This window comes from Lepisosteus platostomus, chromosome 9 (assembly GCF_059453375.1).
Source record: "Lepisosteus platostomus isolate fLepPlt1 chromosome 9, fLepPlt1.hap1, whole genome shotgun sequence".
In the NCBI taxonomy this organism is placed as follows: Eukaryota; Metazoa; Chordata; class Actinopteri; order Semionotiformes; family Lepisosteidae; genus Lepisosteus; species Lepisosteus platostomus.
Window position 1 is genome coordinate 62,330,848 of NC_142619.1, and position 25,365 is coordinate 62,356,212.

Here is a 25,365-nt window from a genome sequence, read left to right on the forward strand (position 1 = left end):
AGGTGTGACAGAGACTAGGAGAAATGAATCTTAGACACTGCCTGTTTGCCTCTAATTGTACTCGGAGAAATGGGGGATGGTGTTCATGGATTATTAACAAGGATCTTTCAACAATCTGTTAAGTCAGTGGTAGGGAAAACTGCAAATGGAGCTTCTGTCTACAGAAAAAGAAAAAAACCGAGTCATTATGGAGCAATACGTTTAGCTTCTGTTGCATGAAACGTAACGAAGACAATAATTAGAGCTAAACTAGAGGATTATGTACAGGCTAAGAGGATTCTAAGAGGGTGGTCCGTGTGGATTTAGAGAAGTAGTTTAAACCAGCTAGTGATGGACAGAGTTTGTTGCGTTTGACAAAGCTCCACATATAAGATTCAAGACAACGGGCCCAATTTTCCTAACAGAGAACTGCAAAGCGATCTGGGCGTTCGACCCAAGCACAGACAAGTCTGAAACGTGGGCAGACCGTGGCTTGATTTCACAGTATTACTGCTGACTTCAAGACAGAAGAAAGGGCTACGAAAGCAAAAAGACACGACAAACATAACGAACACCTGGAGAGTTTGGGGTACTAACTGTGATGTTACAAACTCCTGCAACAGAGAGGAAGTACCTTAAAAATACAGGGCGTGTGGGACTGTAGCTTATTAAAGGCACTGAGGAGTTCATGTTGAATGGTCACTGCACAGGAATGGTGACAAATGAGAGGAGGTCATCATGCCTGTTTGACAGCTAGTATACTAACTTGATCTGAGGAGCTCACCCAGGTGGAGTGTAGATCAGAGCCGTTGTGCTAAAATTGTGTGCTGCAACAGTAAGGCCACAATTAGAACATTGTGTACGATTCTGGTCGCCACTTTACAAAATGAATATTGCAGCTGTAAGTCATGCTATTCAAGAACATTAGACCTTGGAGAAAGTTGGACTCTACTTCTCGTGCTGAGGAACACACTGTTCGCAGAGACAGCAGCCGGGGACTTCTGTCTGCGCGCAGTCTGCACTGTCACCTCTTCGTTGCGAGGGAGAGGCTGCGAGGTGGAAGAGACTGTGAAGAATTCACAGCCGTGAAAAGCAAGCAGCAGTAATATAAGGGAACATGCAGCTATCAGGCAGCCCTCTGGAGCTCCTGGAAAGAGAATGGCCCCGTCTGGGGGCTCTTCGCAAATTAACCAACTTTCAGAAAGGCATCAGAGCGAATCAAGAGCTCACAAAACAACAGATGACATGCATCTCACTTAAGAGCTCGGAAACCGCACCCTGAAATTAACCAAAACAGTAGCCCCGGCTCCTTCGGCATCACACAAGGCAGCAAGCTGAGAGTTGCTTCGAAGATTTTTGAATTTGTTCTAACAATTGAGGTGCTCTGCAGTATCTTAATCTTAAGGAAATGACCTTGATTTTAATGAGCCATCAGACACACTGTAATTAGCTGTGGGCCCTTGATGGGTTTGAGAAACAGCTGGATTGCAGTTTTTTTTTTTGGTGCACGTCTCAGTTTTTATTTGCTGCGTCTCTTCTGTGTCACCACAGGAGCAGGATATTGATGAGCGGAAAGCCAGAGCGGCCCAGAGACACAGAGCCCAGTGCTGGGACCTCCTGGTCTTGCAGAAGAACAGACCCCCTTCCGCGACAATTACTGTTGAACTGCAGCAGGGAGCTCAAGGCAGAATCGCATTAAAAGCTGCAAGGACTGTAAACGAAAGAAAACAAAAACTTTCAAGGCAGGTCTTTGCACTACGTTCGCATCGTGCTTGCGTCACGTTGTACACATCAACATACGGTCAAGGATTTTAATGACAGTATCACAGGTTCAATTCTGAGGCCTGTGCAGCGAACGTCTTGCTGAGCTCTTTCCTGGCTCTCCTTGAAAATGAAAACTCATCCCTTCGGGATATCCAGTACCTGAGCCCGGAGGCCCACAGTACGTCACGCTGCACTGCCCCATCGCGGTGCTCGCCGACGGCTCTCTGTGAGCCCTGCCTTCCTGACCCGACGGTAAACTGTTTGGATAAAATCACCTCCCAGGTGAATATGTGTAAGTGTAACACATTTTTCAATAAGCCACACGAAGACATACAAATGCGATCCCTGCTACAGTATCCTGCTCCCCGCTAAGGAGTCACAGGACTCCACGGCAACCCAGGCAGGCGAGCCAGCAGCCCCCAGACTCAGAGGGCAAGGCCCAGACCACAGGTATGCCTCTCTGTACAGTGCTGAAAGATTTCAGTCAGTTTAATACCATCAGTGCCTCACAGGCACATGTGGAAAGAGTTACTGTAATTTGCTTTGCTTCCTGAGCTACAGCAGAGCTGGGACCCGAAACCGCAGGCTCTCCTCTGCTCACTCGGCTGACGGGCCGGGCTGGGCTGGATCGTGTGTCCGGGGCTGAGGTACTGGAGGACCAGGGCTCGGCTGGCACCGCAGGGCTCGCTGCAATCAGCTCCTCTGTTATTCAGATGATGGCTACCAAGGCTGCACTGGAACGCTGAACGAGAGTGAACTGGAAGAGGCTCACTAGAGAAAGTCCTGGGGCAAACACTACAGGACAGGAAGCACTCTCTTCCAAGTGTACTCGCTCAAATGAAAGACGAGATCAAACTACCGGGCCTTCATCGTTTCTGAATCTCCTGAATTCAACAGCCTTCCGTGTTTTGTTCCAGTTGTCTCTGAAAAAAGCAGAAATCCATTTGCTACAGAGCCCAGACCCAGTCGTTACATGAATCTTTGCTAAATATTTCAAGGTATTTGCCATGAAGAGGTGCCGTATAAAACAGACTGACTTGATATCAGATACGTCTGCTGCGGCCCAGAAGAGCTCTTGTCTTTGCTCTAAACCGATCTCTACCCAGCAGGGTAAAAGTGAAACCTCACTCATTCCAAAGTGCTTCAGCTCCTTGTTTCCTGTGGGACCCTAGAGAGTGGAGCACTAAAGAGAACCACTCCTGACAAGAACCACCCCACCCAGACTGCAAAAACAATCCCAGAGAGCCTTGCGGTTTGATCCCCCCCTGCTTGGAGAACCTCATGGGCAAAGACCGCATCACCTCAGGTGCCTCATGGCTAATAAAGACCAGAACAGACGCCAAGGGAAGACAGGGAGAGACATGGTTTCACTCCCCACTCACTGTCTCCAATCCCACTACAACTCAACACGCAGACAACACTCTCTGTGTACCGCCAAAGAGCAGCTACAGCAGCCTGCAGGTCAAAGGCAAGGCCTTTCTCCTCCTCAACAGACAGCGCAAGTCAACCTTCTGTGCCACGAGTCCTCACTGGCGAAGAACTGAGCTTTAAAACTCTGGGGCAAAAGGCAAGTTGTTTGAATACCTTCAGCGATCCAGTAATAACTCATCACCAGAAGGGATTTTCTCTAAAACAATATCCAGGGGTAAAAAAAAGCTGTATTCATCCCCAGGGTTCAGTGCTTGTGACTAATGTCAGGGGAAGCAGCTCTGTGTCTCTGTCACACAGGAGGCAGGGCACACACGGAACAGCCAAGGGACATTTTCCATGCTGAACTTGGCAAACATGCTGAAAATGAACTCCAAACCCATTTTCCACCAAGGTCGTCAATTATATAATTGAACCAGCCCAGCAACAGAGGAAACAATACATGACTGCAAGAGGAGTTTAATGGCCACAGCAGAGTATACATTCTTAAAGTCGTCTCTCTCTCTCCAATGAAAATGCTCTAGAGGACTAGGCGGGACTCCCCAGAGCAACGGCCCAGGCCCTTCTGCACCAGGAGCACGAGAAGTACACCAGGCGACAGTGAGCCGCGGAGCCCCAATTCACCACACCTCAGTCAGTTTTCACCAGTAAATACTGTGGTGACACTCACGGCTCTCTGGGACATATTTTAAAGCATTTCAGAATTAAAATCCAGGCGTCATTTTCTCATGCAACAGACCAAACCACATGGCAGAAAACAGATTTGACACACGTTTCGAACCGCACTGAACTACACGTTTTTGCCACTGTGGCATCTTCCACAATGTGATCAGAGCCACCGTGCTGTACCTTGTGTTTCTTAAGCTCTTGCTGCAGGAAGCCCAGTGAGGTCGGACAGAACAGGAAATTCTCCCCAGCTAAGGGGAGGCTGTCCTCAGTTGGATGCTTCAGGCATAAAAACACATCACTGTTAAATAATGTGATATTAAGAAAAGCAAGCTTGTTCATGAAACGTGTAAAGAGATTAATGTTGTTGGACAGTGCCTTTTGAACAGACAATCATTTACAGCGCTTTCCAAGTTATACTCCCAGTCCTTGCTCTCTGAAACATCTTTCTTTATAAAGAACTTGTCTGTTAAACACGCCTGCTGCTAAACAATGTTTTTTTTTCCACTCCTCCCACAGGTATCCATTGTAAGCTGATGTCTGTTTTTGTGTTTAGCTGACTTATTTTTGTTTGAGAAAGAACAGCCCAGGCTTCTTGTTTGATGGGGTTCGCTCTTCTGCTCCCTGGCAGCACTGCAGTCTTTAATAAAACCTTGAATTTACCCTCGGCGTTCAATCCCGGAACATTAAAACAGCATCCAGAAAGAGAGTGACACACGAATAAATATTCTGCTTCTTGTAATGCGCACACCTCTGTCAGACAGCGCTGCTTGCTGATGCGCTGTAATGAAGTTTTATGTCAAGCAAGACAAATTCATCTCTGCCTTTGTACCTTGTTTGCCGGAATTTCCTTTGTCACACATCAGCGTAGTGAGATTTTCCGTTCATTGCGGTACTTGGCAATTTGCAAAAAATGGAAAGACTGTCTCAGAAGTTTTGATGAAGGTTATTTTAACACAGCCAGTTAACAGATAATAAACTCCTGTCACAAACATCAGATGTTGCCATCCAACCAGTTTATTACTATAGTAAGTAAAGAGTACCAGTTTATACTTCAGTGGAACACACAAAACAGGTATTTAAATTTTTAAGACAATATTAGAATTTCATTTAAAAATATTTATAATTCGAACTGTTGAAGAACTAAATTGTAAAACAACAAAGGTGATCAAAATGTTTTGGACACCCTTAAGGCAAATCTTACTTAAACAGCACAGAACAAGGAGGAGTTTCTGTGAACTAATAACTTGTGTGAAAGTGCATTAATCTTCTGAGAAGAACAGGTAACAACCAACAACAAACCAGAATGCAACGATGACGTCGGCGTTGAACTGACCGATAGAATCAAAGCACACAGGCAGTGACAAAGCACACGGTGACTTCAGACACCGATTTCAATTAGCAGCTCTATGGCAGTGAACTGAGAAGTGGTTACAGAAGTGCTGCTCTTACAGTCTGTAAAATGCCACATAGTGTGAAAATATGGAATAAGGCTCACAGGGCTTTAAAAAAAGAATATTGTGTGAACAGTTGAGTCCAAGCAGATTAGAGGATAATGAGCCCGAAACTACTGACAAGTAATCAGGGCAGAATTCATTTGATTTGGGGAGAGAATCAATTAGTAAATTAGGCAAATTATCCATGAGACACATGCAGTACAATTAAAATACCGAGAGAAAAAGAAAACAGCCACAGAGAGGAAGAGAGCAGGCAACTTTTCAGAAGGTGCCTAATTAGAACTTAAAGAAAAACTGGACTTATTTTACACCAGAGACTTTGAGAAAACATATAGGAACAATGCCAAAGAGATGCCAGGCTTTTACTGCTGTGAATGCTGGATACAGGAAACATTAAGCATTAATGGTACATTTAGGTACAGCTGTGTTTCGGGTCTAAATTACTTTACTATGAAATGACATGAAAAAAAAACACTTTCAAAACTGCTAAGCTCAACACATGACACCTCTTGATGTCTTGGAATAAATCTGAACGCTATTTTATAAACCCATCATATTGTTTGAGAAACAAAGAAATGCAGAGATGCTGGTCATACACTATTTTTGTGCTTTGTTATTTATAATTCCAATTCTGAGAATTCAGAAATCTGTTCTGTGAGAAGTTCAGGCCAGATGATAATTAGCTCCCAGTGGAAGGGCACATTCTAATGTGAAGCTCTTCCACATGAAGAAGGGGCCGGCGTGCTGATCCAAGCCTCACCAGACTCTCCAGAGGAGTAGCAGCTCCTCGGAGGCAACGGAGCGACACAAGTGCTCGAACCCCTGCCAGTCTTCATCACCGGCACAAGCCGTGAGCCCACGGGCCCAGGCGCCTTGTTCCTCCATGCAGGAGGTGAGGATGAACGCTTGGAGCCAGCCCTGCCGATTGGAGCAGGTGCGGGAAGGCTGAACCACACATGGTCATATGGCGCAGCCTGCAGCGATGTCAAATCTGTTTCTCGGTGAGAGGCGGCTGCCAGGCCCAGTGGGGTCTGAGGGAGATGGGGGTGGAGTCCAGGAAGGCTGAGATCCTGCACATTTTAACCCTCTCCGTCCACGGTGAGCCCCTCACCGACTGAGCCACCTGCTGTGCTGGTGCAGGGAGTCCAGACCTGGGGACGTACCACACCCTGGCCTGGCCCTGCCAAACAAGCACAACACCCCTCCAGAAACCAGCCCCCACAATCCCTTCTTTTAGTCCGGCTATAGCACATGTAGACAGCGACCACAGGACTCAGGGTCCCTGGGAGCTGTGTCAAGGACGGTGAGCTCACTTCCTGCTGCTGGAGCCTTGAAGGGTGGAAATGCCCGTTCGAATGGAGTGCCGCACGTGTGCTTCTCTTCCAGCTGGCTATTCCAAAGGCTCTAGCTCAACGCTGGATCAAAGCGACACATGAAGCGTCACTCGTAGACACTGCAGTGCCCAGCTGCCAGGGGAGGGCTAATCAACACCTGCTCCAGGGCGATTAAGACATCATGCTTGGCAACTTAATGTTTTTTCTGCCAGTTTAAATTACCATGACGCAAGAGGAAGAGAAAAAGATTTCTCTAATCAATTACCTTATTATCCCTTTATCTTCCTACATGAGCACTTGCTGCCACTCAGGGAATTAACCCTCCATATACAGTAAATAAGCAGCAGAAAAACAGTTTCTCTTCAACTGCACTGTCGATCATACGAGCCGGACAATCCGCTCTCCTGACACACAGCACACGCAGGGAGCGGGTTATCAGCAGCGCTGGCCCACCAAGACACGCTGGCTTTGACACTGTCACGGTCTCACTTCCAGCAAAGACACGCGCCCGAGTCTAACACAAACAGCACAGGACCGTCCGACTTGTTCACTGATCACCTGTCTAGAAGAGCACATGGAGGGAAAACTGGATCATATCCTGTTGACTGAAGCTAGGCAGAACAAAGTTCACTTCTAATGTACTGAACCGCTCCTAAGGTGTCATGAGAAGGAAGTGGCCACCCCTCTGTACCCCTGCTCCTCTGGCATGCCCTTCATGAGTAGTACAGACCAGTGCTGCATGTCCCACACAGACTCCTCTTCCTCTGCGAGCTGAATTAAAACCCCCTAGCTGTTATTTATCAGTGCGGGCACAGTGCAGCCGCCTAGAGTAAAGCATTCTGACTGTACATACTGTAATGACCAATTATCATAAAATCTGAGTCCTTTTACTTATGAAGGAAAAGCAAAGAAGGTTCAGATGTTGGAGAGAGAGAGCGTCACTGTTTGTTTCCTTCTAATTGGGTGTGGGGTTCTGAGCGATGTTTCCATTTTTTATTTAAGGTCAGTTTATATTGTCGATTCTGCAGTTCTTGGAAGGAAAAAAAAAATCTTGTTCTGCCATTAGTGCCTCAGTACTGTTTGTCTTGCAAAAAGGAAATGCGTTTCATCTACTAAATTCTGTCTAATTCTGTCCATAAAGCTGTTGAAACCTTTTTTTTCCCCCTTCAGAATGATAGTTGCCTTGGCAACCATGGCAAATCTTCCTTTTCTGAAACAGATGTCCCATTTAGTTGGAAATTAGAATGTGTAAAAACCCAGGAGACAAAATTCTTTTAAAGTTTTCTAAACCCCAACTACATATTGCAACCGCCACTTGTAATTTAACCCGTGAGAAGAGCCGGCTGGTGTCCTGGCCTTTCGGACCAGCGCTGCCCACACGTGTGCCAGGCGTGTGGCCGTGGAGAGGGACACGCGTGTTCTCGGAGGGGAAAGGCCGTCTCGCGCAGAGTGGCGTCTAAAGGACGCAGCTGGAGGGTGCTGGGGCGGACCTGCTCTCGGGACCTCACCCACACGTGTCACACGTCTGCGTGCGCTCGGCTCGCTGCCCCCCTCCTCCGGCCCCCCGTACGGCCACGGCGCGGGGCGCCAGCCGGCCTGAGCCCTCCACAGCGGCCAGCCGGGCAGGATCAGACTCCGGAGGCTGCCAGCGGCTGCAGTCTTCAGCGTGCCGACGACAGCTTCGGATTTTGAGGTTTTACGTGCGCTAGTGAGTTTAAGAAGAACAGTTCTTAAAAACTTCTCGGGGGCCAGCGCCTGCTGCAGAGACAGCAGAGTGGGCTCGGCCTGACCATTAAAGGTGGTCCCCAGGGCCGCGGCTGCCCCTCTGCGAGCCTGTGCTCAGAACAGGAGGACCTCGATGTTAAAAAGAAAGGAGATCCAGTCTCGGGCTCTGAGGCTCTTGAACAGCCACATGGCCGAATGCACCGTGGGCAATGTGCTAACAAAGAACGGAGCAGCTTGGTATTGGGAGGCTAATGAAAGAACATCCCCGCTTTCGTTTGTAAAAATCTGTCCAGAGAATTCCTTATGGATACGGCTTGTTCGTGTGTGCCGGAATTCTTCCCTGGGGTACGTGACATGAGGGGAAATGGATCCTTTTGTTTTCTCCTTAAAAGGATTTGGAGGGCTGACGGCTCTTTCTGTGCGAGAACGGAGACTCGGCTCCCCTCTGGGGAATCTTACAGGTAATTTAGAAAACGGCCCAGAGGAATCGCCCTGCGGAGTATGTTTAAGACTCGCCCACCTGCGAAGCTTATCGATACGGATGCTTTTAGATTTTAATTCTGGGTAATTGGCCTCCCTTAAGATATGTCTGTAGAACGGAACATGTAAAAAGCAAGGAAATCCCACTCACTCTTTTTTTTCTCTCCTGCACGCATGATTTTACAGACAGGATGCTTTTAACGTTGCAGCTTTTAATAATGAGGACTTCTCATTCTTCTGCATGCTGCTCCACACTGCAAAACCCTCCCTGTCATCACTTCCACTGAGAAATGGGACCAGCAGCTGTGCTGGGACCCTGGCACACTTCAGATGGGAGTGCGGCTCCTTCTCCTGCGCCGACAGCGGTCCCCGGAAAGATGAAGGTGGAAGAGAACACTGGGAGATGGCACGCAACATCTTTTCTCAAACTCAACCGCCTTCTCCTGAGAGCCACTGTCAAATTCTTCCAAGCCGTGTCGCATGAGCAGCTGACGTGACAGAAAGGTATCTTCTGTGGAAGAACGAGAGAGTCGCTTCAGCAAAGCCGAGACGCGTTCTCCAGGACAGCGGGGGCGGGTTCCCTGGCTCAGCCGAGCAGCTGTGAGGCCTGCTCAGGAACAGCAAGTCAAGAGAGAGGGCCCGAAGGTCCCAATCCACCCAGCCACCAGAGGAAGAAACAGGCGCGTTGCTGCTGTGGGGCCCCTGGGAGCCCCAGAGCAGCGCACTCCACCCCGGACCTGGGGACGGGCGGGACTCTCCCCTGAGCTGCATGTTAAACGAACCCGGGATCCGGAACTCGTTCATCGAGAGCGAGAGGCTGCTTTCTGATGGAGTGCTGTAATTAGGCCACCATACAGGGGGAAAAAAAAACAAATCCTTAATAATTAAAAACGGAATTAAGAAGTCTTTTGCATCTTCCCTGCTAATGATTTCACACAGGGCTGTCGGTGAGGCTCTCTTTAATTTGAACATTTTGAAAGCGCCTTCTCCCCTTTCAGCTTTTTTAACACGTCTCCATTTTCACAGTAATAAGGGCAGCACAGATCATCCCGTGCACCACGATCGATATTTGCAATTGATAGTTATTAGTCCTCAGAAACGAATATCCTGCCCTACGAGACGGAACGCTGAGCAGGCCTCTGGGCTGACGGCTGGCATGAACCACGAGCTGAGCCGTCTCTCACTCTAACCAGCCCTGCCTGCTAAAGGCAGGAGCAGTTTTCCAGAATACAGTTCTACAAGAAATGCATATAACAGAAAATCACAACTGAAAGAACACATGTTTTAAGAAATTCTAACTCCAGCTGTGAGCACACTGCACAGCGCCTGGCACCCACATTCATCCCACAAAGTAATTCTGGAGGAGAATCTGCCAGCTCTGCACACCAGCATGGTGCAGCTTTCACCCACTCCTGCTCACACGCTTGCTCAGGCTCCACCAGGTTGGTTGGGCATCGCTGGTGAACAACAATCTGCAAATCTTGCCACAGACTTTCTGTCAGTCACAAGTCTGGACTCCTGCAAGGAAAGCCTCTAACCTATTTTCTCTTTGACACGGAAATGTTCTTCTATTGCAGTCAATTGAACTGTAACCTTTTCACAGTCACCATTAGCCTCACCGGGACATGCCTAACCTGTTTTATTCTTGCCTGGGTACTCAGTTTGGAAGGACAGTCATACACCTTCCACATCTTTATGACCAACTGAGCACAAAAAAATACTATGCATCTTGACAATTTTTTTTACTCTTCTCTTGATCTGGGCTTTTCTACAACTGTTTTTCATGGTTGAATCTTTCCTTGAAATTCACAACCTGAACAGTTGTATTTATTCTGAATCATTGTTATTTCACACAGATGAAGACCGTTCAGTTAATTGTGTGATGACTTTCTGTCACATGTGTAGAACAGCCCCCGTCAAAAAGGAACAAAGCCGCAGAAGGATGAGCACAGATCATACTTAACACCCGATTCCAGGTACTTCGAACCAAACCCCCTCTATTCTTAGTCTCCTCATTTACAGCATTGCAAGAAATTGAATACATGAGCAGTAATAAGAAACATTTCCTTTGCTGTGCAGAGCTCTAAAGTTAAGCATCAGTTTAGATTTTGCTTGAGGAGACCGATGTCTGATACAGCTGCAGTTCAACAGAATAAGAGGCAGATAAATGAATTCATCAATTGAGTAACATCAGGGTTGCCATTAAGCCAAAGTGTTACCGATTGTATTCCCGTGGACACAGATCGAGCAAGAAGTTGATTTCCGAACACAGTAAACACGGCCAGTGAACCTTAGAAACAACACGTCATAATGCTCAATGCACATATATATTTACCGTTACAAAGTACTAACATTGCAGACCTGCTCACAAACCTCTGTGAGCACTTTTCTTCCATTACAGTTTTCTGTCGTTCTCCTCCTATAATTTGCAGGTTCTAAAACATTGTGTACTTTGAGGCTTTGAAAAGGACAACTATTGTTAATTCCTGCCTCCCACATGAGAATTATCCTCCTCTTTTCTTGTTCCAGGCTTTTCTTTTTATTATTCAAATGTGGCAAAGCTCTGATCCACGAATGACAAATTACTTGTAAAGTTGCATTACCATCAACCGCTGAAACCACCTCCCCTGCGCTGTCCTCTGAGCTGCTCCGGCTCAGCACAACAGCAGCGACAAAGCTGGGATGCCGAGACTGGGGGTTGCAGAGAGTTTTATCTGAGGTGGTTGGGAGGTGAAGGGGTCGACTGGGCTCCAGCAGTTAGCAATTAGACCTCAGAAGGTGTGACAACAGAGCCACGGACAACAAAAGCGTCTCTGGATTGAGAGATCATCTGAGTTTCGCTCTCTGCGAGAGCCGATTCAGCCGAGACGTACATCAAAATGAATGCCCCCAGGCAGTATGGGCTGCAGTCCATAAATCCTGCTCGTTTGCAAAAACAAATCACCATGGAGACCAAATTTTAGTAGCACTGTCCCACTGTTCCTGTTAGAGATTAGAGGCCTGTCACCAGCTATCTTTCTCCAGTTTGGTGCTGGAGCGAAGAGTGAGCGCTGAAGACAGACAGAAAGATTCACACACCCCTGCCTCCTGGGGTTCGCAATTTGCAACTCAGTTCAGCTGACTGAATATGTACAAACACTCATGAAATATTAAGGGTGTGTTTCAAACTCTGCAAAATCCTACATAAGTTTTGGGACATCGAAGCCTTTTCACTTTGACTTACGGAAATGGATAATAATCATCTCTCATGGAAAATAAGACTGATTGATGTACAATTCCTAAGTGTTTTGTCATTACATCAATACAGTACCTCATTTTTGGTCAATTAAATTCCCTCAAAGAGACAGTGTTGAACCTCTTTATATTTGGAAGGTCTTAGGTCAATTGTCGGAGAGGTGTTTCTGGTTGATGGGTAATTAGTGGCTCGTGAAAGACATCCTATCAATCCATCTCACTTTGACGACTGGGGAGTACACACTCAAAACTTTAAAACAAAAACCAATGGGCAGATCTGGAGACAGCCTGGCATGCCCAGGACATGACACTGCCTCTACTAGGCTCCAGAATCCACTCAGGAGGTGAACCAAGAGAGTTTGGGAACCAAGTTTCATGGCTGATAAGACTAAGATAAACTTCTACCAAAGTGACGCCCTGACCCTGCAGGGCCATCTGCTGAACTGGTTCACTCGTCTTAAATGCGACTACTGGCAGCAGCAGAATGACCACTGGGTTTGCGGAAACAGGCTGTCTGCAGATGCAGAAGCACTGCTTGCATACTTATTGGTCATCTTGCAACACAACATCGACTAGAACATACGGCCAGTGCAACCAAGGTGATAATCAGGAGAAAAAAAGTGGCCAGGTTGCTTTTCAGGTTTAAATCCTACTGAACAACATTTCACACGCTGAAGAAAACGCTGAAGTCTGAACTCCCCAACACAGGCAAGAGCCCTGACCAGACAGTCGCTAGGGGAGAGGGAGAGCTCAGAGTGGACAGTCACTAGGGGAGGGGGAGAGCTCAGAGTGGACAGTCACTAGGGGAGGGGGAGAGCTCAGAGTGGACAGTCACTAGGGGAGGGGGAGAGCTCAGAGTGGACAGTCACTAGGGGAGAGGGAGAGCTCAGAGTGGACAGTCACTAGGGGAGAGGGAGAGCTCAGAGTGGACAGTCGCTAGGGGAGGGGGAGAGCTCAGAGTGGACAGTCACTAGGGGAGAGGGAGAGCTCAGAGTGGACAGTCGCTAGGGGAGAGGGAGAGCTCAGAGTGGACAGTCGCTAGGGGAGGGGGAGAGCTCAGAGTGGACAGTCGCTAGGGGAGGGGGAGAGCTCAGAGTGGACAGTCGCTAGGGGAGAGGGAGAGCTCAGAGTGGACAGTCGCTAGTGGACGAGAAATTCTGTGCAGGTTTTGTGCATCTGGGCTACTTCCTGAATTCCAGTTTTCACTTCCTGGAGGAGTGAATGTTGTGCTGGAGCTACACGCGGAGCAGATAACGAACAGCGATGGCAGCGAAGAGGAAAATCGCCCATAAGTAGATGCAAGTTCAAGGTATAGCATCTATCAGTACAGCAAGCGGAAAAGTCTTGCTCGTTTAGCATCTATCAGTACAGCAGGTGGAAAAGTGTTCCTCGTTTCCCGCTGGACTGCCCCAGCCTCCGGAGAGCAGAGAGGAAGCCGCTGTCACCCGCGCTCACTTACCACGGCGAGCCGTACACTCGGAAGCCCCTCACGCTGACCTCCGAGTCCTGCAGGTAGATGCAGTTCGTCAGGAGAGACTGGACGTTCTCGTAGTTCTCGGGCTTCAGCTTGGACGCGGAGGGGAAATAGTAAAAGTCCTGCTTGATCAAGTCCGCCATGAACTCCTGGTCGAAGGTCAGCTCGTGGTTTCCTGCGATGACGATCTTGTACTCGTAGGGCAGGGTACCTGCAACGACATCACACACCTCAGCTGGAGAGCACGCCACTTGGTATGGAGCTGCTTTTCAGCTTCAGTCACGACGAGCTTGTTGAGGTGATATTTAAAAAGGACACGGTCTGACTTTTTGTCCAGTATTTCATCTGGTTTTCAGGCTCCTCCCACAGTCCAAAGACGTGATGAGCGGTCAACTGGCACCTGGGAAAACTGACCCAGGTGTGAGTGTGTTCGTGTCTGTGTCTGTCTCGCCTGCAATGGACTGGTGTCCCATCTAGGATGTACCCTGCCTCGCACCCGTTGCTCACTGGGATAGGCTACGGCTCCCCCACCACCCTGAACTGGAAGGAGCAGTGATAAAATGGATGGTTTCTGTTTATTTTGGAGTGGGTATTTTGCACTTAACATAATATTTCCTACCAAATAATCTATGTGTATATAACAAAAGGGCTGTGGGCCCTGTACAGGGACTAAGGAGGGAGAACTTGTTCCTCTGAGTTTGTGCGGAGGACTGGACGACCGCAGATTCAGAACCAGGACAGGGAAAAGAGACACAGACAACAGCAAGTGGTGGGGCTTAAAGGGACTCCTAAACTGTGCACATCCAGCCCCTGCAACCACTTGCACAGACTGAAAAAGGACAATCACCCCTTCAAGAACTTTTTGTAACGTAGTAGAGATTTTATGTTGGAGTGTGGACACTCCTTGCGACATATATGCATTGCGCGATAAAATTTAATTTGATAAAAAATGATAACAGTTTACTGTCCGTAATCTGCTCGATACTGTCTTAAGAGAACTGCACCACACACTGTTCAAAACTGTCTCATAGAACAGATTACTGGACTTAAGCATAATCGCTCCACAGCAGTGACACCATAAAAACAGGTGAGGAGAAGCTGAAGACTTTGAGGAGGCTGAAAGACATTTTCAACTGCAGATTCTTGGCAGGAGCTGCCTTGGCAATCGTTCCCAGCAAACTCCCCAGGAAGCAGCAAGAAACAGGGTTCTGTGATCTGCAGCCTGGCTTCGATGTCCCAGAAGATCACTGGGTAGCTTCTAGACTCTCCCGAGCACCAGAAAAATCCTGCCTCTCCTGCAGTCTGAACCAATTTGGTGTCCTAAAAAGACTAAAAAAGACACCGAAGCAATCCCAGGCACGTCAGTCATCAGTATTTAGGATATAAATGATTCATGTAAACCGAGAGGCATTGAAAGACATAGCAAATGACTGTTGGAACTGATAGAATTTGTCGCGTTTTTAATGTCTCTCAGTATATTACAGACACCAGTGTGCGAGTGAACCACAAACTTCTCCAGCACAGCGTTCATATCTCTTATATGAACACTGGGGACATAAAACGCTACTCCAGAGGCCTCAGACCAGGCCTGTAGGCTAAAGACACAAAACCTGTACACCGAGGACACCCGGGCGGGAAACCCTCCTGGACTTCAGCCTACTGACCGCAAGGGGAGAGGGTGACGGCCACCAGCTGTTGCAAGAGCTCAGGAAGCACCAGTGCTGCTGGCAGCTTTGTTTCCAGGCCCGCCCACCTCCCTCCCTGGTGCGGTCTGTCATTTAGCCGGGCAGCGGGAAGAAGGATTGTGCAGGAACAGCGGAGCTGCTGAGCCGAGAGCAGCGTCTGGCAGCCGCGCCCTGCGCCGGAGACACGTTCTGTTCGACTGCACTCGCCACGGCACCATCACCAAGCCAGGAGAGGCCCGCTCCCGCAGCGATGGGCCCCCGCCCCGGTGAAGTAATGCTGCTCTGGAGCAGCTCTTCGTGAGATTGCCAAGAGAAGGAAGCGAACATCTCACACGTTTCCGCACTTCCAAAGGGCAAAAGATTTAACAGCAATCAACTGAATTCCAAACATCTAGGGGAAATTAGGGAAACGTAAGCGTATGAAATACCACTTTTATTAAAACTGTTTATTTTCTTAAAGGCTGCTCTGTGGCTGTTGTTATTAGTCGGTGTGTCTTTGTGGCTTTGTCTTTCATTTCAAAAGCAGCTTTGTACAACAAATAGCACTTCAAATCTCAGCCTGAATCATCCCAGAACCCCTCAGCCTTCCTTGCGGCTCAAAAGAAAGTAATGGAATCAAACACGAAAACGACAAAAACTGGAGCCGGAGTATTGACCAAACACACCATGGCTGCCAATCAGGGATTGAAAAGGATGTGAAAATGAGTTTGTCGATGAAGAAATCTGACTGTGTTCCTTTCTGTTTGTTCGGAAGTGTATGGCTGGTTTTACAGATCAGTGGTCCAACACGTGCCAGGATTTAAATACGGTTAATTATTTTACATCTCAGACAGCGCCGGGATGGTTATACAGAACCGTACGAAGACAATTTAACCAAGCACAACACCAGACTTTTCCCCCAAAACTTAGCACCCCCACAAACCTCCCTTTAGAACAGCAAAGCTGTTAAACTCATTTTAAAATGATTCCTTTTTTTTCCCTCCCATTTCCTAACTGCTTCTGCTAGTTCAGGGTCGTGAATGAGCCACAGCCTATCCCAGCAATCAATGGGCACAAGGCAGGGTACAGGCTGCATGGGCTGCCAGTCCATCACAGGGCACAGGCACACACGCTCACACCAGGGCCAGTTTTCTCAGAATCCAATTAACCTACCAGCCTGTCTTTGGATTGTGGGAGGAAACCTACATGAACACAGGGGGAACATGCGGGTTCCACAGAGAGCAACATCTGCAACTGAACCCAGGGCCCCCACGCTGCAAGGCAGCAATGCAGACTACTGCTCCACATAGCCATCCTTGTTATTTTCATCTTGATTTCAGTTTTCTCACTTTGGTATTATTTTGATTTTGTCTAAGTTATTATTTAACAATACTCATCACACTCCCCACTCCACTCCCCAGACTCGGCAGTGTGGCGGCTCTGTGGCTCAGGATCTGCGCCTGTGGCTGGAAGGTTGCTGGTTCGTATCCCGCGGCCGGCAGAGGAATCCTACTCTTGGGCCCCTGAGCAAGGCCCTTCACCCCAGCTGCTCCAGGGGTGCTGTATAAACGGCTGACCCTGCGCTCTGACCCCCAGCTTCTCTCCCTGTCTGTGTGTCTCATGGAGAGCAAGCTGGGGTCTGCGAAAAGATGAATTCCTAATGCAAGAAATTGTGTATAGCCAATAAAGTGATCTTCTTCATATCTATCTTGGGTGCTCACAATCTTTTCTCTCGGGGCTGAACGTCTGGTAAACTTGCTCAGCCGAGCACACAGCACGTTAATCAGGGGGAGGCGGGCCGCCTTCTTCTTCAATGCCATGATAATTAGATTTATCCGAATGCAGCCATGAGACACGCTGAGTCACACTAGTAGAACAGAACCGCCTTTTGGTTTTGCTCCCTGGCAAATGTGCTTCGTTTTGTCTCGTGAGAACTTAGGGAAAATTCACACTGAGGAAGAAGCAGGTAAAAGATTTAGGGGCAGCTGACGTTTTCAGAGCCACAGTCCACAAAAGCATCTAAAAGGATTCAACAAAACCCTGTGAGCACTCAGACCCCTTTCCCAGGCAGCGAGAAGAGTCGGCTCGACTCTGTCATTGCCTGCTCGCACAAAAGCCATGGTTACCATCAGCGCTCTTTCACAAGAGCTCCAGAAGACTCCCACATGCCTCTCTGCCTAGCTAGCCATAATAGTGAGCAAGACGAAAAGACGGAGAAGCCCTGGATCAGCTCAGCCATGTAGGTGGTCTCAGCGGAGAGCATCACAGTTTACAGTAAAGAAACGCTTTTCCTGCTCCGTCCCGTCACTCAGCACCTGCCTGAAAGCCTTGTCAGGTTACCTTCTCAAATAAACATCTGCTAGTTACTGTCTCCCTGTAAAGAATCTGTCAGGCCATCACGTGAGGCAGCTCATTCCGCGCCCAGAACACACGGCTTTTAAGAGCCAAACGCTCAGCCGACAATTACTGAGGGAATTTGCAAAGCCTGCAAAGTATTACCAGCACATTTGCTTTTAGGCTTTAAAAAAAACTGAAATGAGATTCTTGTACATTTTCCAGATTTACATCTGAGCTTCTACTAGCTTCTTGCTCGACTGTGAGACAACGTCAAAGTCATTTTTCTCTTCCAACACACTTGACAAAGAGGGCCCTATTGTTCCACACCTGTGCTGTGAACGCACACACGACACACACCCCCCCACACACACACTGTGCGGAGTTGCTGTGTTCACCATCGCCGAAAGACTAAAAGCACCGAACAAGACTCGAGCAGAGTATGTGCTGTCAGAGTGAAAACTTCATGAGAATGTTTCAGTATTCAGTATTTCTCCGAGCTGGAGGTACGGCCATATTTTTGAGGCCTTACATTAACACTCGCTACCCACTGACAGGCGGGGCATAACACTGCTCACGATCAACCTCACAGTAATGTCGTCAGAACCTCACGGTGACGCCCCCAAAGCTCCAGTGCTTGTCATGAAAACACCTGCCCTATTACAGGTCTATTTTAAACACTGGCAAGGACAACTGCTAGCAGTCACAAACTGGAAAGGGAGTCTGCACTGGCAGTCCCTGTTTTTCATTAGCACTGACAGACAGGAGAGCTTCTTTGCTTTACATTCTCCTCCAATCGCATCTAAACTCAAAGTCTGCGCCAAACAGAAGAAATCTAGGTGTGTCAACAGTCACAGATGACAAGTTCGCCCCTTTTAAAGATGCATGTTCTTGTTTTTAAGTTGTCTTAAATCCATTTAACCCATCTGCGCTCACCTAGCTAGTGCCAGTTTTAAATTCACTTCCTCATAGTTTCCACCTGTGCCATGTAGCCTGTTTAACCCATCTGGAAGTTAAAAGCTAACTGATCCGAAGGTGACATCCAACCATTTCTTGAAAAACGTCTAGGGTTCAACAACATGGCTTGATAGCTTGTTCCACACTCCTACAGTACAACACTTTGTGTAACGATGTGCCTCCTGTTTGCCTCCTGCTTTTTCTTCCCCTTCTGTCCTCTGCCCCACGCTCCACGGCTCATCCTGGAGACACTGGGACGTTTCGTCCCGTCGGGCCCTGCCGTAGCCCCAGCGCGGCACAGACACAAAAACATCCGAACATCCTGCCCCAGCACGTTCCGCGGCACGGCAGGCTCTCGGTCATCGCCGGCTGCCCTCTCCCCCGCGTGGAGCTGGGGGGGTCGCAGGTCACCACCGCCAGCAGAGCGAGTGCGGCCACAATCACATGTCTTCCTCACACATCAGTTCAGCCCTCAACAGGACAGGCGCAGAACTGCCATTTTTCTACCTAACGGACTTTGCAAACTCCTGATCATCAAAGAGGAATTTAACTGAAGGACACTGGCAAACAAGAAGATCCTTAATATGTTACAAACTCCCATTCTTTTTTAACTATTCGTATTTAAGCACCTCTCTTGTTTGTAATAATTTGAAGCTGCTCTATAAGGCTTGTGGTCGGATTGTGATGGGGGATACCGATCAGTCTTGCTTTGTTTTTGCCTATACAACAAATAGTAATAGAAGAAGACGAAGACGAAGAAGACGAAGACGAAGACGAAGAAGAGACCAAGCAAGACATGAAGTAACAGCACAAGCTGAATATTCAAAGCAAAAATAAAAATTTAATAGCACAGATTAAAATGACAGAGACATAATATTCAATAAGACTGAATGAAACTAGACCATAATTAAATAAAAAAGAGACACCCAGTGTTTGTTTTTTTCAATGGGCTTATAAACTTCTCATAACTGCTTTAAGTACTTTATATTGTGGCTGGGCGACATCACAAACCACAGCTTTTACAGAACTGTGGACGGTAATACAGTACTGTGTTAAGGACTGACAAAATGCAGTGAGCAACTAATTTAGCAGCGTTTCCAGTGGGAAGAGAGGTGTGCGAATGAGAGGAGAGGGGGCCTGGCTCGACACACAGCACCCGGGGCGCACTGAATGCTGAACAAAGGGCGATTCTGGTGCAATAAACAGATTTCAAAGAACCACACGACATCCAAAAAGACCAAGGGGGACTGTAGCTTTAAGTCACCATTAAGAGCCAGGGAACGTGTTAATGAACTGTGGATAACAGCTATCTGCAAGCAGCAATACATCCTGAGGCTCACAGACACCCGGCACTGCTGCTTGGCACACTACCCTCACAGAGCACATATGCTGGTTAGAAAGAAGCCTTTGCTGATCTACAGTATGTGCTCCGAAATCCGAAATTCCAAATTGTTTTTAAAAAATCACTGTAGCATTGACGAAACAAATGAGATTTTATTTTTATTTTTTTTTCTGCAAGGAATCACATTTGCCATGAGTAGGCCAGCCATGAGACAGGGCTCTGTGCATGTCACTGCTGTGGACACGCTGCCAGTGAGCCACAGCCCTGCCTGTAGGGGGCGCCCCTGCGCACGGGCACACTCCAGCTGGTGCCCGGGGTTCGCTGGCAGCGTGTCCACAGCCCTGCCCGTAGGGGGCGCCCCTGCGCACGGGCACACTCCAGCTGGTGCCCGGGGTTCGCTGCCAGCGAGCCACAGCCCTGCCTGTAGGGGGCGCCCCTGCGCCCGGGCACACTCCAGCTGGTGCCCGGGGTTCACTGCCACATTCTGTGCTGCTGCCTGCGCTGGTCTGAGTGACACTTGCAATGATGCCTTGAGAGGCAGGAACAAAAAAAAAAAAGCACTTCTAGCTCTAAAACAACCTGTGTGGGGAAGACATCTCCTTCCAAAAACAGCTAAATAAATCTGAAAAAAAAAAACATGACAATATCGCTGTACTTTATAAAATCGCCCGAGATTGCCACCAAGTTCCTGAATAAATCACAATATCTCCTGAAAAAGAAAGGGTTTCCTTCCAAGGGGAAACACAAAGAGCCCAGGCCCAAACGGAATTGAGCTTATAAATATTTATAGGCTCTCGCACGCCGGAAAAAAGAGCACTATGAAAATACGAACACCTCATAAAAGAGTGTCAAAAAGCCTTCACATACATCTGAAATCATCCTGCCTTCTCTGCATATATCGTTGACAATGATAAAAAATAGATACTTTCCGTTTCTAATAATAAGCCTGCAGCGCCGAGAGCTTTCCTCCCGCACACGCAGAGCAGTCTCCCCGAGCTGGCGCCCCCGACACCCCAAGGACTGAAACTTCGCCTCAGCTCCCTGCGCCCCCCCGCGCTACAGACAGGCCCGCCGAGCCGAGCCGAGCCGAGCCAGAGCGAGAGAGCGCCCTTACCGAGCCAGTCGTTGAACTTCTTGACTTCGCTGGGCAGGCCGAGCTCCGTGAAGTCGCCGGCGTGGATGAACACGTCTCCGTAGGGCATCTGGATGGCGTCGGTGCGGGAGTGGGTGTCCGAGACGCACACGAAGCGGGTGTAGCCGGGAGGTTTGGGAGCGTCGTGCGGCAGCGGGTCAACCCTGCAGAGCGGGGGGGGGGGGGACAGATGGCTTTAGGTCAGCACTCTGACCCGCTTCCGGATACCGATATGCACAGCTATGACACCTCCTACCGCAGGGGCAGGGTGCAGCAACGGGCCAGCACACGGTGCCTTTGAAACACGGGCTTGGGAAGGAAAGTGAAAGACGGCAAAACGCACAATGTTTTAACTGAAAAATCCGTCTGCGGGTGAATCGAACAGCGTGACAAGCGAGGGCAAAGACATCGTCGCTAGATGCTAGAGACGCTTCCACCAGACGCGGCTCTGGCGAGCGAGTCCGAGCTCCCGGGCCGCAGAGCCGAAGTCGAGGCCAGGGCCCCCCGAGTTCTCTGAAAGGCGCAGCCTCTTTAGGTCTGGAGTCTTCAGCTCCTTCACCAGAAGTGTTCCAACAACACGAGCTGGATCCAGAGATTGAATCTGCTGAGTGCAGGACTCACATGAGGACACCAATATCTCAGATTGATGGGAGACGCTGTCAGAAATGGAAACTAAGGGGTAGTGCATCTAAAACGACAAACAGAAGGCCCTTCTGTACACAAAGGGTTGTGGGAGTGTGGAGCAAGCCATGGCCAGCTATGTACCCTGGCTTCTTTCAAGAACCAGCTGTTTAATAGCCTCAGATCAATTAACTACTAGAAACCTAACAACCCAGAGGGGACAGGTGGACGTTTGCAACCTTTCTTACGTTTGAAAAATTTTGGCATAGACAACTTTAATCTTTACTTCACAGATTCTTCTTCAAGATAAGTACTTCCCATCTCATGCTAGTTGTGTACAATCTCAGTATTTGAATTAGTACTTCACATTAGTTTAGAATAATTTTCATTTACCAGATGCCTCTCCTAACCTGAATGGTGTTTAAGCCAGAGGACAGAAGTGAACATTAAGAACACAACTGATAAAGAACTGGATTCTAGTCTAAGTCCTTTTGTAACTTTTTAGCTGCTTCTACAGTGTTTCTCACACTTCTGTCTTTGTGTCCCTGGGAATTCCTCAACTGTGAAAACTATTCCAGAAATTGTTGCTGGAAATCCAAAAAACTAGTGGACCTAAAATAAGACCCTGTGGTACACCACGAATGACCTCAGCCAAGTTAGAGTCCTGTCACTGCAGAGACTGAGTGAAAAATACTGCCCGAGTTTTTTTTTCTCTATTCTGCATTTGGGAGATATTCTGTAACTTGTAAAATCATTTTCTCTTAATTATGCCAGATGTCCTTAAACATCTATTCAGGCAGAAGCAGAATTCCAGATATGCATTCAGGATCCTGATCATGACTATATGGTTCAAACATTTAAATATAGCTGACAGCAGTAAAGAGTAATGTCCGCTTGACTTTTAGGATTCTCTCCTCATTCGCTATGAGGTAGTTAAACCTACAGAAACAAGAGCTGAGGATTCTTGGCATTCAGAGCTTTAGAAGGCAGCGATATCGCAGTACACAGTACAGAACAGTGGAACGTGTCTCAGGTGCTTCAGGGTCCCTTGATACACCACGCTTCTAGCTCAGCCAATATTCTCAGAAACATGAGACATGCTGATGCTGCTTATTTTAGACCATTTAACTCGTTCTCAGTCTTCCTTGTGTGCAAGACAAACCTGTCCGTAAGCTGATCTGCTGACGGACTCACGCTCAACAGCGCCTCACAGAAGGGGCAGTGCTGATGGGAGAGAGAGCAAGCCTGCGGTTACCCAGGACATCTGAGAACCTGGGCTGCCCAACCTCGGCACTTTGCAGACACAAGCGGTGAAGTCCGAGAACCACAGTGTTGTTGAGGCTCATTTTAATCTGCTTTCTGATCATCACACTGGATGAGAAGTGTGTGCAGGACATTCTTATTAGAAGTGTAATCTCTGAAGTTCCTTAATAAGTGTCAGAGAATGGAAGAGATAGGTGGAACTTTATATGTCTGAAGAATAAAATGAACAATTATACAAAGTCTCACCCTCATTGTCACCTTATATAACATCCTGTGCAAACACTGCATGCTGTAGGATGAAACATTTATTAATTTGAAACCTACATGTAGATTTATTTTTTGCAAGTGGAAAAAACAGTTTGATGATTACAAAGTAACACAGGTGGGCACAGCTACACTTTGGTAGTAAAAGACAATTAGTGTCACTGGAACTGAAAAGTTACTGGAAGAACTCAATTTGAACGTCAGCTACTCCTGCTGTCGTCTCCAGACTTGACCTGCTGTGCAGCCCTGTCTCATGCAACCTTCCTGTCTAGTGTCAACGCAAGGTTTGCTGAATAGTATGGGGAAAAATCACTGAAAGAGTTTGGCTTATTTTAACAACAGACAATAACCCAACAGCTATATCACAGATATTTTCAGTAACAATCCTGTTAACCAGCTAAGTTTTTTTTTTAAAGGATTTCTATGTCTTTGGCACACTAGGAGGATAATCTCTGATCAATCACAGTAACTGCGTTCACTGGCACGGCCTCCTAGTCTAACTGAAATGGCTTTCTGTAACAGATGAAGAAGAAGCAGGCTGCATGACATTTTATAAAATATCACCTTTAATTTAATTAACTGCAATTGCTCATTAACCTTCTACCTGTTGTAAATATGGCACTGATCATTTATACAGCATCAGTAAATGCTTTGAAGAAACACTTTAAGAAGCACTAAATCAAAGAATAATCATGCCTACTGTATGTACCCTTACATGTGATGAAGCCTCCATTTTTATTTATCAATGCAAATTCACACCGAAACTTTAGAAAAGTATGAATTATGCATGATAAAATCACCACCTGCAGTTTTCAGTCACACCTATGATAAAAAAAAAATCATTCCTTTCTGTAAGTGCCATTACTATAGTTTTTTTTAAAAAGGGTTGTAAGGTTCTGAAACATTATGCATGAAATGAAAGAATGGGTTGAAAATACTTTGTTTTGACATTTCACTTTTCACTTCAGAAGCCTAAAACCCAGTATGTGACACATTAGTTCATGACATTACTACAAACTAGTTAGGAATGTCTTGTCTTACTTGACAAAAATAGTGTCGGTAATATCTAAAGCACGTTCCTTTGAAAAAACAACAGAACAGTGAGTAAAGATTTTCTGTAAATATAATTTACAGTCCAAGGCTACTGCAATGAACAAAACTAGAATAACCCCAGAGCACATCTGTAGGTCTATAGTGGGTGAGAACACAGGAGAACTGTGTTCTTCAATCAACCTTGATATTTAGTCCTTGAGGAGAAAGTAAGCAGGCTTGGATATGAAGGACAGTCAGTTTCATCCTTCCAAAAGTTGTTCTTTAACAGAGGTTCAGGAGGAGATCAAACTGTTATCTCACACTTCCACTCTCATTCGTATAAATACTCCCTGGCTGCACACAGAGCTGTGCTCCATCCTCTCTTGCGCCACTTCCTCCACTTCGGCTGCATCCTCTCAGCTGCCTCCCTGGCTCATTCCTTGTGTAAAGGGGGTTGTGACGGCGATGATCTTCGGTCAGGCAAGTTAATGCCAAAGTATTAAATACACTTTCCATTTATATTCATCAGCTAAGAATTTGACCAAACAACTGAATTGACACCAGGGGTGATTCTACAGCAACATGAGGTGAACAGTGAGGACTGAGGCCTTTACAAGGAAAACCACAAACACGTTATGAACAAAGGTGCCAAGATCAATGAACTACTGGCAACCAAAGTTGTATCCTAAATGCTTTTGTGACCTATCTCGTGTTCTTCTTGATTATTTATAAACGGAAACGAGTGCCTGCCATTCTGGGGGCCTTGTGAACTCAAGCATAAGGATGACCAAACTAATTACACGGTAATTTAGAAAAATATCTATACTCGATAAAAAACAGAAAGCTGGTCTGTAAACATGACTAAATTGAACTGCAGTTTTCAGCTTTCTTTCTCTAAGTGTTTGCTCAGCCATTAATAAATGGTCAAGTCAAAGTTACATCCTGTGTAGGTGCATGCCTGACACAAATCTGAAGTCATGAATTTCAAGAACCAGTCAGTGGTCTTAATGAGCTAAGCAGAACACAAGTCGAGGTCAAGCTTGGTCTGGAGTCCACCTGCAGTGTGCAAGTTCCACATACAAAAGGCCCCTGGACCCTGTAGGTCCTGAAGAACTTCTCTTGATTATAGCATAGATCCACATCAGCCCACCGTCAGACCCACCAGGCAGCCCCGCCCAGCAGGTCACCCGGCCAGTCACCAGGCAGCCCCGCCCA

General features: G+C 47.3%; 1 protein-coding gene across 2 annotated transcripts in view; it reads right to left on the reverse strand.

Moving 5' to 3' along the window:
- The window catches only part of mpped1 (metallophosphoesterase domain containing 1), a 50,869-nt gene that overhangs the window by 18,469 nt on the left and 7,035 nt on the right, over positions 1–25,365 (reverse strand). For both annotated transcript variants that reach the window (XM_088646096.1, XM_088646097.1), the window contains exons 3-4: positions 20,953–21,134; positions 13,527–13,752 (exon numbers count right to left, since the gene is read on the reverse strand). In XM_088646096.1, the coding sequence (XP_088502222.1) occupies positions 13,527–13,752; positions 20,953–21,134 (408 nt within the window). The remainder of the gene's footprint in view (positions 1–13,526; positions 13,753–20,952; positions 21,135–25,365) is intronic.